The sequence below is a fragment of the Corythoichthys intestinalis genome, chromosome 22 (assembly GCF_030265065.1).
Source record: "Corythoichthys intestinalis isolate RoL2023-P3 chromosome 22, ASM3026506v1, whole genome shotgun sequence".
In the NCBI taxonomy this organism is placed as follows: Eukaryota; Metazoa; Chordata; class Actinopteri; order Syngnathiformes; family Syngnathidae; genus Corythoichthys; species Corythoichthys intestinalis.
The window spans coordinates 35,177,938-35,196,026 of NC_080416.1; the positions used below are offsets into that span (position 1 = coordinate 35,177,938).

At 39.7% G+C, this 18,089-nt stretch overlaps 1 protein-coding gene across 6 annotated transcripts in view; it reads left to right on the plus strand.

Moving 5' to 3' along the window:
* Positions 1-18,089, plus strand: part of depdc5 (DEP domain containing 5, GATOR1 subcomplex subunit) — a 272,311-nt gene that overhangs the window by 46,145 nt on the left and 208,077 nt on the right. For all 6 annotated transcript variants that reach the window (XR_009061928.1, XM_057828504.1, XM_057828503.1 and 3 more), the window contains 5 exons: positions 3,939-4,008; positions 4,693-4,765; positions 4,834-4,937; positions 5,017-5,091; positions 14,402-14,536. Coding sequence is in view for 5 of the 6 variants with exons in the window: in XM_057828504.1 (XP_057684487.1) it covers positions 3,939-4,008; positions 4,693-4,765; positions 4,834-4,937; positions 5,017-5,091; positions 14,402-14,536 (457 nt within the window). In the remaining variant the exon portion in view is untranslated. The remainder of the gene's footprint in view (positions 1-3,938; positions 4,009-4,692; positions 4,766-4,833; positions 4,938-5,016; positions 5,092-14,401; positions 14,537-18,089) is intronic.

Below are 18,089 nucleotides of genomic sequence, written 5' to 3' on the forward strand. Positions count from 1 at the left end.
CTGGCACAACAAAATTGCCATTACTTTGAAGTGAAATGTAAAGAAATAAACATAAAAGCAGTACTAATTCAAAATAAAGGGCATTATGCGGCTCCCACATTAACTCCAAGCCTTTGTAAAAGTGGGATGTCCTCCTCCTCATAAGAGCTCATTGAACGTGCATGTTTAGCTTTGTGAAATGCGAGCAAAAACACGTTTGTCAGTGCATGGCGCTGCTCTTCATTAACTTTACTCCGCCACTTTTCCATAGGGCGAGTGGGGTGCTGCCTGACATCGATAGTTTGCTTAATTGCCACATGCTCTGTTTTTTTCGTGCATTTCAAAGTTTGGATGGCTGAAATTCTTGGACCCAACATAAAATGCGCTGCCGTTATCAGCGATTCTCACGGCAAATTTTGTACCACATATCCGTGCGAGCATCATTTGCTTCTAGCTATGGTACCTCCTGCAGCCACTTTTCGGCAAAAGTCCTTTTTTCGGTAGCTCCGGTGACGTCTTTGTCGTCTGTCTGTCCTTTGACGGGGGTGGGGGAACACGGAAATAATTACTCAGTGGGGCCTGCCTCCGACATTTTGAGAAGTGATTATCTCGTGTCCGCCGCAAATACAGTGGTCAGCCATCGGTACGCAAAAGCGTATGGAAACCGTTGAGGGCCAGCGCGTTCGTATACGTCCAGTACGCATGCGCGCATGCGGACCACTTATGTGCACCCCTGAAAATGACATTTCTGTATCTGTACACGAGCTCTGTTTTCTTGCATTCTTCTATTTATTGGTGCTAAAATTAGGTTGCGCGTTATAAATGGGTACAATAATTTTCCCTTGATTTTACAAGTAAATTTGGGGTGCGCATTATATACGGGTGCGCCTTATATTCGGGAAATTACGGTAATCATCGTTTAGTCAATCTTCGTTGTCCAGAGCAGGGGTCCCCAACCTTTTTTGCACCACGGACCGGTGTTATTTGGGTCTTTTTTTTTCACGGACCGGTGTTCTGACAAATTTTGCAACCCATCAAAAATTGCAACGATGCGGTTCTGCGCATGCGCGTAACGTTAGACATAGCCGCAAAATGCGCAAATGCAGCGATTCCAAAGTAAACACTACAAACTTTCTTGAAAGAAAGGAATATTACGTTTGATCATGGAAGGACTTGTAGAAAAGTTCTCCTCAGATTCATCCTGCCATGTAAGCTTCACACAACAGCTGCACACCGCGCTCACCATTAACGACTTCGCCTTGTCGTTAAACATTAATTAAGAAGCCCGCTTTTTGTAGCAAGGTTTTCAACGCTCTTGTCGCGATGTCAGGATATTGCAGAATGACTTTAATCCAGAACCTCGGTACAGTTGTTGTCTCAAATGTACGTTTAATAAGGTCACCGTCATTTGCGATCTCTGTTTATTCACAAACGGGTCACGAATCCACTCCTTCGCAGTTCGTGGGTCTTCGAGGTTGTAGGCTCGTCAGGTGCCCTTTTCGCCGTAAAAATATCCTTTTCGCCGTAAAAATATTTCAAAAGACGTCTGTTTTCCTGTTATCTTCGCTCGTGGGAACAAATGTGCTACGCCGCGGCCTAGTAATGGGCTATTATCGAGGACAAGCGCACATAGATATATTATATACACAAACAAGATGTACTGCTAGCAGTCCAATCAATGGACTTCTATGACAACATTGTAATCTTTCCCGTAGTATTATATCTAGAGTAGACAGAGATATTGGTGTGTTAAGCAGGGGCACAGGGTTAATTCGGCCAGAATGCGGTCGTTATTAAATTATTTTTTTCTTTGCGGCCCGGTCGCAAGCAGATGGGGACCCCTGGTCTAGAGGCTGTTCTCGGCAGCGTGAGCGTCAAAGTGTAAGTGAATTTGAGGGGAATCGCTCATATGAATTATATGAATGTTATGGAGAGTGATTAAAAGTGTGGCATTAAAGGTGATGCTATGAAAAATGTGAGTGCGCCTACATTTAGTGCTGGTGCACCTTAAGAAAAAAGTTCAGCACACCAGTGCAACCAATGCAAAAAATAGGTGTGGAGCCTTGGCAATATACAGGCGTTGGACAAAAAGCACCTTAAAAAAATCAACAAAATCTAATTTAACATGCCATTTGCGGCAACTACAGTCTCAATTCTCTGAGGTATTGATTCATACAACGTGTGAATTGTTTCCAAAGGAATTTTAAGCAATTCTTCAGTTAGAATACCCTCTAACTCTTTTAGAGACGATGGCGGTGAAAATCGACGTCTTAATTGAATCTCTAAAACTGACCATAAATGCTCCATAATGTCGAGGTGTGGGGACTCCGCCGGCCATAGGAGATGTTCAACTTCATTATAATGTTCCTCTTGCCATTCTTTCATGCCAAAATGTTAGGTGTTTCCATTATTTTTTCCAACCCCTGTATAGACCCTACTCACCAACGTCACAGAATGACGTGTCGCTGTATCCGGCCGCCATATTGTCCGTCAGTGTTTATCCGTATTCTCAATGGTTTCAATTTGTCGTGCAATTCATAGTGCAATTCATGGAAGCCCCGTTGCTTTCAGACGCTGTAAACTCATTGGATGCGTTGCATAAAAGGCATTATGTGGAAAAGCTTCAGTCTATCCATTCGCCAGATCCATATTTGATGCCTAAATCGATATTTTTCGACCCGCTGTCTTCGCCCTCTCTGCCTGACATCAGCTACCTTGATATCAACAACTATCTTGTCCACAGAAACTCAGCCTATTCTCACGAAACTTTTAAAAACCTTAAGAGCAGCACTCTAAGCAACATTACCCCGTGTGACCCTTTAATTCCAATTTTCTAAAATGGTGACAATCAATAAAAAAAAAAAAGTTGACTGCGATGGCCGACGCTTCAAGGATAGGTGGATATTGGACTATTTCAATAAAACACGCAACAACTGTGTCTGCCTCATTTGCAAAGAGACAGTCACTGTTTTCGAGTGTTCGATGTGACGCCATATGACCAAACAAGACACGCTGACATGTACGACAACATTACAGGGCAGATACGCAGCGAGAAATTATAGCAACTTGAAGCTAGTTTAATTTCACAGCAGCAGTATTTCGCAAGAGCCCGAGTGTCGAAAGAGAACGCCACAAAGACGAGATTGTTGAAATTATGAATTTTAAAAAAATAATAAAGCAAATGTGACACACTGAAGGGCTTGCTAACATTTGATATATGAAATATATATGAAAATATATTGTTCTATGTAAATCAGCCAACGTAGCCCCCCGCATTTTTACTACACTAAATCTGGCCCCCTTTGCAAAAGGTTTGGACACACCTGTTTAACTGATGATCCGTAGATGAGGCCAGCTTCTTTCACTTGGTACCAGCTAAATATTATTCAAAAAATAATGATGGTGGAAGAAATAAGCATCTTGAATTTGAAACTATGTTGTCGGCAATTAGACTCGCAATTATCTTAATTGTGGTTGTCCTGGAATAACCGGTACTGTACTTTTTTTCCCCTCTGTATCGGATTATCAGTTCAGGACTCAGTTCGGGCAGATTCTCAAAATCAGGTCTCGGACTTGGGTGCAAAAATATGTGATCGGGACATCCCTACAAACAACCAGAATGGCATCTAGCCAAGTTCACGCTGGTCACACCACCTCAACGTGCTCCATTTTCGCCATTGAAACCCCCAAATTTGTGTTTTACCAGGATCAAATAACCAGCATTATTTTGCTCTCTCCCAGAGATGGTGGCCATGAGAGCCTGCGTTCTCTTCAATTCCAAATTGTGGGATGCGGGAAGGGCAATAGTTTATCGGGTGCTAAAAAAATTAACGCCTTCAAAGGTGGTTTGTGTTAACGGCATTATTAATGCGTTTAACTCACAGCACTAATATTCATACACACTGTGTACATTTACATGTATATCATGAAAATTATTGTATTATTTCTGTTTTACATAGGAAAAGAATTGCAATCATGAAGTGACAGTTGTGCTCTTTTCACGTACGTTCTACAATGCCAAATCAAAAGGTGAGCCCGTTATTTTTGGTACTATTTTTTGTTTATCTGACGTACTGACTGACGTACAATAATAAAATGTCAAATTTACGTTTCGTCAGACAAGAAAACTCTTTATTTTTCTCGTTATGTTCTAGTCTCCCAAGCTTCGATGAAAACAACACTGGTATATACTTGATATTTTTGCACTATAATGCGCATCTAAAATCCTTAAATTTTTACAAAAATCCACGGTGCGCATTTTAAACCGTACATGGATCAATATTGGTTTTAGCATCATTCAATTTGTTAAGTGTTGCATACTGTTGTTGCCTGGTCATGTGGAGGGGGGATCTCCCATCTCTGGCCCTTCTCAAGGTTTTCCCTTGTTGGTTTTTCCTTGTTCTTTCAGAGGATGCCAAAATTGTTTGTCAACTGTGAAGCCTTCTGAGATATTTGTTGTGAATACGGGCAACATAAATATATGTGACTCGACTGGATTATATGGCCCTGTATAGGGTTAGGTTAGGCCCTCCCATCAACTTTACTAGTCTTTTCGGTACTTTCCCGCCCATGACCTAATTCCGTGTTCCTCCCAGAGAAAATCAATAAAAGAAAAAAAAAGAGCAGAATCTGCAAATCCAAATAAAAGACTTCAAAATTCTTGAGAATATGTCGGTCCAAACAATGGCCTGATGTATCAATCATATTTTCCAGATGAATTTCCTGAGAGTCTGAGAGCATCCATCCAACAGGATCTTGAAGGACGTTTTTATGAAGACTTCTATAGGTATTATTATAATTTTATGATGTGCCAGCAAAATAGGGATTGAAAGTTTATGTTCTTTTATAATTAAGAGTTGTTGCTCAGAATGAGAGGCGCGATGACTGGGCGTCCTTATTGGTCACTGTCAAGAATCTCTTCATTCAGTATCCTGTCCTGGTGCGACTTAAAGAAGGAGGTGCCATTTTGGATGAGTTTTTGGCACCTTTTCTAGGATTTTGTGTATTAACCGGAGACTGTTCTTGTTTTTATGTCAGATGGCTTTCCCACTGGATATAATTCAACTTCTGCTCAGGGAAACTACTTGGAAGCCATCAACCTTTCTTTTAACGGTCGGTCTGCTAAATTGTCAAAATCTTTCTAGTGCCTTTCAAAAAATGCAATTTCTTATGTTAAGCGAGTTTCAGTCCTTCAATTATATACAAAATATGTAATAAAACTGATCAAAACTAAAATACATCTATACTAGGGCTGTTAAATGATTAAAAATTTTAATCGAGTTAATCACAGCTTAATTAATTAATCGTAATTAATCGCAATTCAAACCATCTATAAAATATGCCATATTTTTCTGTAAATTATTGTTGGAATGGAAAGAGACACAAGACGGATATATACATTCAACATACTGTTCATAAGTACCGTACAGGGTGACCCAAAAAAAAGTTTACACTGCCATAATACAACTTAAATGCCATGTTTATTCATCTTAGAATTTAATCACAAATTATACATTATTGTAAAGAACATGTACAGTACACTTTATTTTTTAATGTGTCCTCCCTTAAGTGTCACAACAGCCTCCAGGCGCCTGCGGAACGCTTCTTTATGTAGGATGCTGTCATCTTTTCCCAAGATCTAACAATGGACCTCTCCAAGGCTGCCACAGAAGTTTGTGGCTTCTTACAGGCACTGTCCTCCACAGTTGCCCATATGCTATAATCCAGGGGATTGAGATCTGGACTCTGGGGTGGCCACATATCACCTTGTCAATTAACTTTTTGGTCCGCACAGATCGGCACTTCCAGACCCAGGTTTTCGTGAGGCTGTTCCAGTATCTTTCAGCTTCTTTTTAACTTTGTAGACTGCACATCTGGATATTCTCAGATTTGCTGCAATCTCAGTAGGTGTCAGACCGGCACGCAGCAATTCAGGTACAGCTAAAGTTTTCTTCATTTTCAGCAGAAGCACAGGAATTGTAGAGACGAGAGATTACCAGCTGCATTGAGTGACCTTAATGAATCACTTAAGCATGACAACCTATTAAGATATGTTTCAATGGCTTTTAAACAAGCAGTCAACTGAGTGTAAACTTTTTTTTGGGTCACCCTGTATTTGTTTATTATAACAATAAATCAACAAGATGGCATTAATATTAACATTCTGTTAAAGCGATCCATGGATAGAAAGACTTGTAGTTCTTAAAAGATAAATTTTAGTACAAGTTTTAGAAATTTATATTAAAACCCCTCTTAATTTTTTCGTTTTAATACAATTTGTAAAATTTTCCAAAAAAAAAAAAAAAACTAGAAGCTCGCCATTGTTGATGTCAACCCATAAAATCAGTCGCACCAAAGCGCCGGCAGAGGGAGACAAAAAACACAAGTAATAAGTGGACATGATACTGCTGTTATTTTAAGCGGGGCATGTGCGTTAATTGTGTCAATTAATTTTAAAAATTAATCACGTTAAAATATCTAACGCCCGTTAACGCGATAATTTTGACAGCCCTAATTTGAACAAGATATTTCAAAAGCTCAACAACAAAACATTAAGAATGATCCCTAGGGATTCAAATATAACAACATTAATGAACAAAAGCGGCTGCTTCCCCCCAAAAATCAAGCTTCGTCCTTGTTAGATTTGAACTTTGGAGTCAGGCCTAATACATGCAGAAAACTGCAGACCACGCGGAAGGCATTTTTATTGTGAGGTGCTGTGGCTCGCATGGTCATCAGCAGTCTGAGCCATGAGGTCACGTGGTCATCAAGTATATTTGAATACAAAGAGGGCTAAACTTGACTGCCCCAGTCACACAGCAAGAACAAGGATCAGATTATGCTGGGCCACGATGGCTACTCATCGCTCAGTAAATTACAACTCAAACAATAAAACTTCACAGCATAAATTGACCAATTTTTTTTTTAAACACAATTACTTCAACAGTCCCTGTCAATCTTAACAAAAAGATTGCATCGTGTATATCGAGCAAGTGAGTTGCCTAGTTTTAAGTGATTTCCCATTTCATTCAATTTTTTGCTTGCCAACAGCATGAGGTTTAAAATGGCAAGCCATGTTAAAGAGTCGGCACCACAACTGAATAATTAAATATTACAAATAAAACTCTAACAAAACATTTTAGGCTGTATTGGCACCATGGAAAAAGTGCTTAGAAAATGGATTTCGTTCCACTGAAATGGATCTACATGATCTCTGCATTGTAATTTACATACGTTGCTAATTACTACCCAAAAAAAAGTTCTACTCACGGTTTCCAGTCATTTTTTAGTAATTAGCGTTTTCGTGTCGGTCTTTTTTTCCCCCGTGGCGCAGTGATATTGATACGGCGGAGTCGTATCGTCAGTGTGTAAAGCCATTTTAGGTCACGTGCACCAATAGGAGACGAGGACTGTTGCTATGCGCTTCGATAAACAAACAATATGGCGGCGACCGTGCCAAGCTACGACACGAGCGAAGATGAACCAAAGATAAGAAAACCGCATTCGGAATTTAGTCAAAAGGCATCGAAACGATGCTATATGCATCTCTCAACTGTCCAAGGGCGAAAAAGGGCAGGAATTTGGAAAAAACGTGCAGAGCCCGCGTGGTTGCGTCAGACAATGGCTTTCTTCCCAGGCTCCGTCGAAGGATCTTGCTGAAAATGCGTCGACTGGGATTTTTAACGACATTGACTACAGGTAAGCCACACACACGCCTTTTGTTGTGAATAACTATGGGAGTTGTGGGCTTCTGGTCAGATCACATATGAAGTTAAGACTTGCAATGTGAGTTCTGGGCTGTAGCGGTCATTATTATGATGTTAGATTATTAACTTTGAGCAAAAAGTTTAGATTGACAAATAACATAGTATTTAGTCTGTTTAACCGTAGTTCCAAAAACCTATTTGATAATTTTATTCAGGAAAAAATGGCAGAATAGACAAGCCTATATCATTTGGATTGGAAGATTATGTAAATATGATATGGATGAAACAGTTCTCACATGGTTTATGTGTGTGTGCGTGTTTTTCAGAACTGAAACACCCTTCACTGACAGCTACAACTTCTTCTGTGAGACCGTCGTCCATTAAAAGATTAGAGTTGACCAGGAAGTGCTGCGAATGGACAAGCTTGTGGAAATATGGCTTTATTGGGACCATGGAAAAAGTGCTTAGAAAATTGATTTTTTCAAAGCCAATACCCTCCTAACTTAGTCACCAGCCAGAAATGTATCCTGATGTGAATACACAAAAATACAGATCTAGTGTTGCTGTTTTTGCTTGTTTTAAGTGTTATATTAATTCTGGCAACACAAAATCTTTATCAAATGTCATAAACACATCTACCAAACATTTGAAACAAGTATTGGTGCCTTAGTATACACATAGGTGAATTCAGAATGAGAAATGTAGCTAATTTCTTGAAGGAAACACTTCAACATTAATGATTTGCACCCAGCACAATGAAATATATATTGAATTAAGCTAAAGGCTTATGTGTCATATTAAAAATATCACAACCTACTATGCAATGAAATATATAAAATAAAAAATGCACGCCATGATCATAAATAGCTGAAAATCAACCCAATTGCTACCACACCCTCCTAGATGTGAATCATGGCAAAAATGGAATAAGACAAAAAAATTAAAGGGTGATCAAAAATATAATGTGCCAAAATCATAAGGTGATACTTAAAAAATGAAAGACATCACAAAAGAAGTGATGGACACGTGTTGAAGATAACTTCCAAGTTTTATTTCATGTTTCACAAGTGCTCAAATGTGAGCACACCCAGCAGCACGGACAAAATCAAGCCACGATGAGAATTCCTCTCAAACGTGTGCATGTCGCAGTTATTGTCTTGATTGCGACTGTTGTTCGATATTTCACATCATCAGTACTTGCTGGACGTGTTGGTATGTTAAAGACAAAGTTCGTTATCCATCTTTATGGCACATAACGTATGTTATACACTAAGTGTATGTTCCACCACTTCCAGCGAATATTGATGACATGAAAGATTACATAACAGACGCAATCAACGCGGGAGGGAGGAATTCTCATGTCAACTTGATGTTGTCCATGCTGCTGGTGATGGCCATATCTGAGTACTATGAAAACATGAAATTAAACTTAGTTACTTCCTACATCTGTCCAAGGTAGTTTTTTTTAAAAATTTTTTATGTTTTTCGTTTTTGACATGGCATTTTGATTTTGGCACAGCCTTTTTTAATCACACTGTATATACACAAAAGGTTGGAATCATTCAAGTATAGTACTGTTGGTACACATTTATTTAAACATGGAAGTATCTCATACTATAGAAATACACATTATTACACATACAAATATTGAAAAACGAATTAAAAAAAATAGAAATAAAAGAATAGTAGGTGGCACACGTATTTACACAACGTGTTAAATGTTTGTAGGTCAAGTTTAAAACTGCTGCCCAGCTTTGCAAACCCAGTCAGGTATTCTTTTTTATGACGTGCAAAAGAAAAGGTTTTTTTTGCCTTTGCCATGAAAGGCACAAGCAGAGTCACAACCTGTGAATGTATGGATGACAATGAGTGCTGAACACACACTAGTGCCAGGAGCTGCAGAGACCTTAGAGACGTCAGTCCTCGTTCTGTTGCCTCCTCCTGTGAAAAAATGCAATTTACACTGTAAATCTATCTGCAGACTAACAGCAATCACTGCCACGTCAGTATCAGGGCTTTTATTGACTACAGCTTGATGTTCTTGAGCCAAAAGGTTTATTTAGCCATTGTCACCCATAACTGGTATGCAATAAAAAGTTCTACTGGATTCACTTTCGACACACTGTACCCTATATACATTTTATAACAAAGTGGTATCGTTACGACACTAGTTTAAATAAGATTTTTTTTTTAGCATAAGTTAATAACAATTAACCTTGTAGTAAAGGCGTGCGTGTGGCTTACCTGTAGTGAATGTCGTTAAAAATCCCAGTCGACGCATTTTCAGCAAGATCCTTCGACGGAGCCTGGGAAGAAAGCCATTGTCTGACGCAACCACGCGGGCTCTGCACGTTTTTTCCAAATTCCTGCCCCTTTTCGCCCTTGGACAGTTGAGAGATGCATATAGCATCGTTTCGATGCCTTTTGACTAAATTCCGAATGCGGTTTTCTTATCTTTGGTTCATCTTCGCTCGTGTTGTAGCTTGGCACGGTCGCCGCCATATTGTTTGTTTATCGAAGCGCATAGCAACAGTCCTCGTCTCCTATTGGTGCACGTGACCTAAAATGGCTTCACACACTGACGATACGACTCCGCCGTATCAATATCACTGCGCCACGGGGGAAAAAAAGACCGACACGAAAACGCTAATTACTAAAAAATGACTGGAAACCGTGAGTAGAACTTTTTTTTTTGGTAGTAATTAGCAACGTATGTAAATTACAATGCAGAGGTCACGTAGATCCATTTCAGTGGAACGAACCAACACAATTTTGGCTCAGCCAATACAGCCTATTTCACGCAATCGATGTTTACATCCCGTGGCCTCGCCCCTCCCACTTGACAGAGGAAAACTTAAAAGAAAAGGATCCGTTTTCCTGAACAAGCAGGCCTCAATCGATACACACTTGTTTTTTCTTTGTGAAATGATGAACATTTAAGCCAGGGGTGTCCGAACTTTTTGCAAAGGTGGCCAGATTTGGTGTGGTAAAAATGTGGGGGGCCGACCTTGGCTGACATCCTTTACGTAGAACAATATATGAAAATTTTAGCAAGCCATTCAGTGTCACATTTGCTTTATTATTTTTTTTAATGAACAATTTCAACAATCTCGCAACTAGCCTTTGTGGCGTTCTCTTTCGACTCTTGGGCTCTTGCGAAATACTGCTGCTGTGAAATTACACTAGCTTCAAGTTGCTTCAATTTCTCACTGCGTATTTTCCTTGTAATCTTGTTGTACATGTCAGTGTGTCTTGTTTGGTAATATAATATCGCCTCACATTGAAATCTTTAAAAACAGCGACTGTCTCTTTGCAAATGAGGCAGACAGTTGTTGCGTATTTTAGTGAAGAAATAGTCCAGTTTCCACCTATCCTTGAAGCGTCGGCCGTCACTGTCAACTTTCTTTTTTTGTTGATTGTCGCCATTTTAGAAAATGGAAGTAACGGGTCACACGGGGTAATGTTGCTTAGCCCTTAAATACCTGAAACATGAAGCAATTATCAGAAAATCCCAAAATTTTAAAAATAAGGTCCTAATGAAACCTTTTTTTCCCAAATTTGTAAAGGAGAAAGTTAAAATAAATATGTGTAATAAGCGCTCTGATATCTATAACCAATCATAAATCATGTTTTTTTTCTCATGGAACCTGCAAATGCATGTGTTGACTTGCATCCATCATTTTTTTTATTGTCAAAATTCTAAATTAGTCTCAAAATCATGAAATGTTAGATGTGATATCAAATGTGATACATTTGGCAGTAAAGGGTTAAAGTGCTGCTGCCTTTTAGTGGGTAAATGAGCAGCATTTCGTGTGTAAGCTACTTCATATGCTGGTTGCAGTACTGCTGACCAATTTATTAAGTCTGTGTGCAGGCCAGACGTTATTGATTTTATGACAGAAGCTGGGGGCCAGATGAAATTTGACCACGGGCCGCATTTGGCCCCGGGCCGGACTTTGGACATGTCTGATTTAAGCATATGAGCATGCTATTGCTTAAGTTACGTTGCCATAAAGACAATGAGAAGAACTGTTACTTTCTCTCGCGAGAGGACTGAGCGAAGCACATAAACCGCTGATTGGAGGATCGAGATTGGCAGAGGGACAGACAGTGTGTGTGTGTGTGTGGGGGGGGGGGACTGTGGGCCCGCTTAAAGGAAAAAAAAACGATTTGAAGCCACTGAACGTTTTGTGGTATTTTCTACTGTGCGATTATGTATTGTAAATTTGAAGTGTGTTTATTGGTTAACTGTAATTTAGACATTCAACAGGTATATTTGTTACTTTGGGTGAACAGATTTAAACTAATAATTAGTTAATCAAATTTATTCACTGTTTGTAAACATATTGTAAATAGTTCATTAAACTAAGATAAACGAACCCAAGCACCTGTCATTCTCTGGTAAATTGCCAAATGGAAAATTGATGCGCGTTAAGACTTTTCTGTTATAAACAAAACAATGTTAATAAAGTTATACTTTATGAGTTGATAGTTTCTATTTTCTCTAATAGAAAAAAAAGGACACAATGTAAGGCAGAGTCGTACTTATAATAGTAATATTATAGACAAATGATACTATTTACAGTGGCGGCAGAGTTTGGGGGGGGCGTGAAACATGTCTTCCTTGGGGGGGCGTAACAAAATAATTGAGAAGCACTGCAGTAACAGCAATGAGATGTCGCAACAATAATCACTCGATAATACCAAACGTACGTAACAATACGGTCACATGACCACACACAAGGTGGCAGTCAGAAGGCAATGATTACGCCGGCCTGTTTAATCATGTGGGGTCTGTAAAGCGCCATAAAAACTAGAGTATTTGACATAGAGTCAACAGTACTCGACTGCGCAGATTTCAAGCTCTCTCCTTGGTTTTATTTGGCACCGATAGACGGAAAACCGAAGATATGATCCTTTTAATTTCATGGTTAGAAACGTTTTCTCCACTAGAGGGTGCGCATGCTGTTTGGACGGGTGGTGTTAATTTTCTGTAGATTTATCTCGTCGCAATTCCATGATATGTGTGCAGTGTTTTCAACTAATGTGGTCATGTAATATAGTACAGTATTATAATAACAGTTCATATAAATGAACCCGTGAGTCATCACCTTATCGTGGTGTAGGAATTTGAGTGTTCCAATGATCCTATGGGTCGTGACCAAAAGGACAAGATCCCGATACAAGCGGCCGAAATGAGTTTTCTCTACGGCAGGGGTGGGCAAACCGGTCCTCGAGGGCCGCAGTGGGTCCTGGTTTTTGTTCCAACGGACCCAGCACAGATTGTATAACTAATGAGGTTTCAGCAGAAATAAGAAGCACCTGACTGCAATCGACTGATTGCACTTGTAAAACAGCAGATTGGTGAAAATGTGTCCTCTTAATGGGTTGCAACAAAAACCCGCACCCACTGCGGCCCTTTGTGGAATAGTTTGCCCACCCCTGCTCTACAGGATGTCCAGGCTCTCCCTTAGAGATAGGGTGAGACTCTCGGTCATCTGGGAGGGACTCTGTGTTGAGCCGCTCCTCCTCTGCGTTGAAAGGAGCCAGTTGAGGTGGCTCGGGCATCTGGTTCGGATGCCTCCCCGGAGAGGTGTTCTGGGCATGTGCCACCAACGGGTGGCCCCGGGGACGGCCCAGGACCCGCTGGAGAGACAATGTCTCTGGGCTGGCCTGGGAACGCCTTGGCATCCTGCCGAAGGAGCTGGTTGAAGTGGTTGGGGAGAGGAAAGTCTGGGCTTCCCTGCTAAAGCTGCTGCTCCAGTGACCCGACCCCGGATTAAGTGGCAGATGATGGATGGATGGATAGATGATGTTGTGCTGAGAAAATAAAAAACACCATCGTTTAGAAAAATATCAGTTACTCACAATGTTACTCATCACTTGAGTATTCATTTTACCAGATACGTTTTTACTTGTACTCGTGTACATTTTTTGGATGACTATTTTTACTAGAGTAATAATATTTTGAAGTAACACTACTCTTAGTTGAGTGAAATATTTGGCTACTCTACCCACCTCTGGGCCTATCAGCATGCTGCAACACTGTGAGAATCTTCCAGTCTCGCAGGATTAGCATGAAGTCGTTATCTCATCTGGATTTAGGTACCATTCTATTGTCAGCTTCCAATCCCAAAGCCTATTTTTTTTCACACGGGGGGGAGTGACGGAACTCTAGACTGAGAACAGCCCCCGAAAAGCCAACCAACTCTCCAGAAGCCGTTAAAAATCAGAACAAATTATAGAAGAAACAATGCTGGATGTTAGGGATGAGCCAGATACTCAGGTGACACGACTTGTATTTGTTTCAAGTAAAAGCGTAACGCGAGTAGAAATGCCCACTATTTGTGTTCATGTTGAGAATACTGCTTCCTGTGAACTGGGAGGCTTGGCGCTTGCTCTTTGCTCTCTTCTCTCTGCAGCAGCAGGGATTGTAAATGCTGCTGTGTGGTCAGGTGTGATGTTCGTTGTGAAATATCCATATCCGTCCTAGTGTTGACCCAGGTGTCAGTTAAAGGTCTTCTGCTAATCTGAAGTATGTGGAAGATAATCCATGATAAAGAGAAGTTTACATGGTGGTTGCTGCTCCAAAACTCACTCAAACGTATCTACAGTCCCATTTGTTTGTCACTTATAATTTTGAAGAAGACAACAGTAAAGTTAATAGCAATTGTTTCCACATTTAGAAAAGCTGATCTTGATTTTTTTCTTTCTAGTGTTTGACAAACATTATATCAATCGTAACTTTGACCGGACTGGTCAGATGTCAGTGGTCATCACCCCAGGAGTCGGAGTTTTTGAAGTTGACCGTCTGCTCATGATTCTGACCAAGCAACGGATGATTGATAATGGTAAGTGGAAACACAGTGGAAACCACTCAAAACCAACCAATTTACCGTCAATTTTTTCTTGTAATCACATCACCCCATAATCACTCTTCAAAATACATATATTTTTTCTATACACATTTGTTTACAAGCCCTGGCAATAACTATGAAAGCAACCGTCCTTGTGGATGCTAACTCGTTTTATAGTGTAGAGAAAAAAATATAGAGATGACACAAAACTAATGTCCTTTCAAATGGCAACTGTCTAGCTTTAATACTGAAATCAACCATGTTACGTCCCAATAGCGTACCGCATGAATGCTATTTCTTGACTGTGACGTCGCCCTCGTAACGCGGAAGTGGGATATTATTGACACACCCTCGCATACAATCCATGTTATTTCTGTTTGTTGTCTCCGGTAATCTTTCAAAAAAGAACATGCTAATCAAACACTGCTGCTAGTGAACTTGGAGAAACGACTCTAGGCATTACGACATATGAAGGATGTTTCCTTCATATGTTTCCCGAAACCAAAAATTCGAAGGAAAAAATGTGACGAATGGATCAACTTGCGCAGATGTCCAAAAGACCATTTTAACGCCTTAGCCTCTTGATATCAGGTGTTCCACTCACGGGGAGAAACACCTGATTCTCGTTAACAAACTTGATATGACATCCGATTTCTGTGGCTTCAGACCGCCCCTCCTAATCCGAGTGTCATAGTTCTGGTCTATTTCCTTATGTACATCTTGAGTAGAGGTGTGCGAAATTTCCGATTCTTAGATGATTCGCGATTCGGCCATAGAAGATTCGAGGAAGATTCACAAACATCCAAATTTCGATTATTCAAATATGTCAAGTAAAGCGGAAGTAAAACACACTCAGCGCGCCGCGCGGTCTTCGGGACGCAATGAGGAACGGAGCGAGAGTAGCTAAACATCATGCTTGTCATTACCCGGCCCCTCAGGTAATGCCAATGCTCAACTCACGGCTCTAGCTCAACTCATGCCGCGAGATAAAAAAAACAACAACAACATACCTGGCAGCTGCCGACAGCTGCTACAAAGTACGTGCACATAATGTTACGGTAGATACCATATTTATATAGGACTAGATGCAAAATTGACTCGGTGGCGTTAGCAGCACATGTATAGTAGATGCTGGCGTTAGTAAACGGCCGCCATCTTAAAGCAAGGCTGTTGTAGCGAACCTTCCAAGTAAGCCTGTCGCAATATGCAATAATTCCATTTATCGCACGATAAATAAAAATGAAGGCGATCATTTTTCCGCTGCGATTTATCGCCTCGCGTGCACCTGCGTGCGCACGTGCGGCTGACGTGCTGTTTCGGCTTCCTTGTTACCAACTACGCAAAATGCTGAGTTTTGTTTTTAGTGCAGTTTAAGTTTAGTGCAGGTGGAGAAAAAAAAGAAAAGGTCATTGAAATGATGATGTGAATGATAGCAAAATATAAGCATGGTGTGTGCATCCATGAACTGGGTCGTAGAATGCTGGCGGTCCCCCTCCGTTCGCCAGTCTTTATAAGTTAAGGTGACAGTTCTTATTGTGGTAACATCGCCTAAGAAATCGCCAGCTTCGTCAGGTTTCAAATCATTATTCCATCAACTCGCCGAGTGTCCACTGCTGTTGACGCCAGGATCAAAACAGAAACAAAACAGAAAGTAAAATAGCGCTCTCCTGCTCACCATCAGCCCCGCGGTGCGTTCAGGTACAGCAAAAAAAGTCCGCCACATTGGAAGCCGATTTGTTACATTATTACAGGTACTGTACTGTATTATTGTTATTATTGCAATGATTGTATTATTGTTATTATGATTTTTATTCCTATTTTATTTGTTTTGCTCTTTGTAATTGCTATTTGCAAAAGTAACAGCAGTATTTATTAAGGATGTAGTGTGGGTTTTTAGGCTGTGGAACGAATTATTGGAATTATATGTTATTATCTTATGTCATTATCTTATGGGAAAATCCTGCTCGACATACGACCATTTCGACATACGACCATTTCGACTTACAAGCTCCTGGAACGAATTAACTTCGTATGTAGAAGTACCACTGTATTACACATGGAACGCCAGAGCAGAAGCTGTGAGGGGAAACGTTTTCATTTGCCTAGATGGTTAAATTATTGAGTGGAATTTTATTTTTCTTAAAAAACACATTTTATTTCTTCTGTGTTTCTGTGCAGTATTAATATTGTTGTCTTTTACTTAAAAGAGGCATGGTCTATTGTTTTTGGTTGTGATTTCCTAAAAAGTATTTTTGAATTTAAGAGTAAACATTTATTGCGTTTAAATGGGTGTACATGATCTATTAATATAAACTGTATTCTCACAGTGTTTTTGTATTTTTTTTTTTTAATTGGGGGGGTGCAATAATATCGCATATCGCAATAATTTATTAAATAAATTATCGCACATTAAAATTTGTTATCGCGACAGGCCTACTTCCAAGCAAACCTAATTAACTTTTTATCTAAAATACTCCTAAATCTGTAAAATATTGACTTGAATCTATCTTTAAAATAGTTTTAAAACTTTCACATGTCGAAAGTAGACAAAAGGGAAATTATGGAATAACGGGAGCAATTTTAACAACTTTAACGGTTGATTCACAACATTAAATTAATTGAATGTAGTTTAAAGCTGCTGAAACAGAATGGGGATTTGAGTATATTATTTATTGTTTTTAACCGTTAACTTGATACTGAAATAGTCGTTTATTTAAGCCTGCGAGGCTTTTTTTTTTTTTAACAGTTTTTGTAACTAATGTACAAAACATTAAAAGCAGCTAATAGCGGGGCAAGGGGGGTGTCATCAATAATCAATTTATAATCGAATCGTAGCCTCTGAATCGTAATCGTAATCGAATCGTTAGGTGCCCAAAGATTCCCACCTCTAATCGTGAGGCTAGTATTTTCAAACTCAAGCAATACACATACAGTAGGGTTTTTTGTGCCAGTGAGTGGAAATTTTCAACATAGTATTGAAGGAAACCTTCCAGATCCACAAAATCCCTCAATTAAAACCAATTCAGCCACCAATAACTAACAGTGAAGAAACATGTGCAACCATACCGGATCCAAAACTGTAGCTGGGTCTGTAGGTCCTGTTCTTATACAGCGGTACCTCTACATACGAAGTTAATTCATTCCAGGGCCTTGTTTGTAAGTCGAAATGGTCGTATGTCGAGCAGGATTTTTCCCATAGGAACACATTATAATTCCATTAATTCGTTCCACTGCCCAAAAATCTACACTAAATCCTTAATGCTGGTACGATTACAAATGGCAATTAAACAGAGAAAAACAAATAAGTTATAAATAAAAATCGGAATAATATAATAATCATTCAAACACTGGATCATAGCTAGTTACATGGCTTATTAAAAGAATGAAACTACTGCAGCAATTTTCATTAGTTTACTTTTAATATAATTGATTCGGCCAACATAAAAAGAAAAAGACAAAAATCTCGTTGTTCATGAGATGTGTACTATGTTATATGTGAGAGTCCTGCTTCAACCATCAGAAGAATCCTGTTTTGAACTGGGTAAGG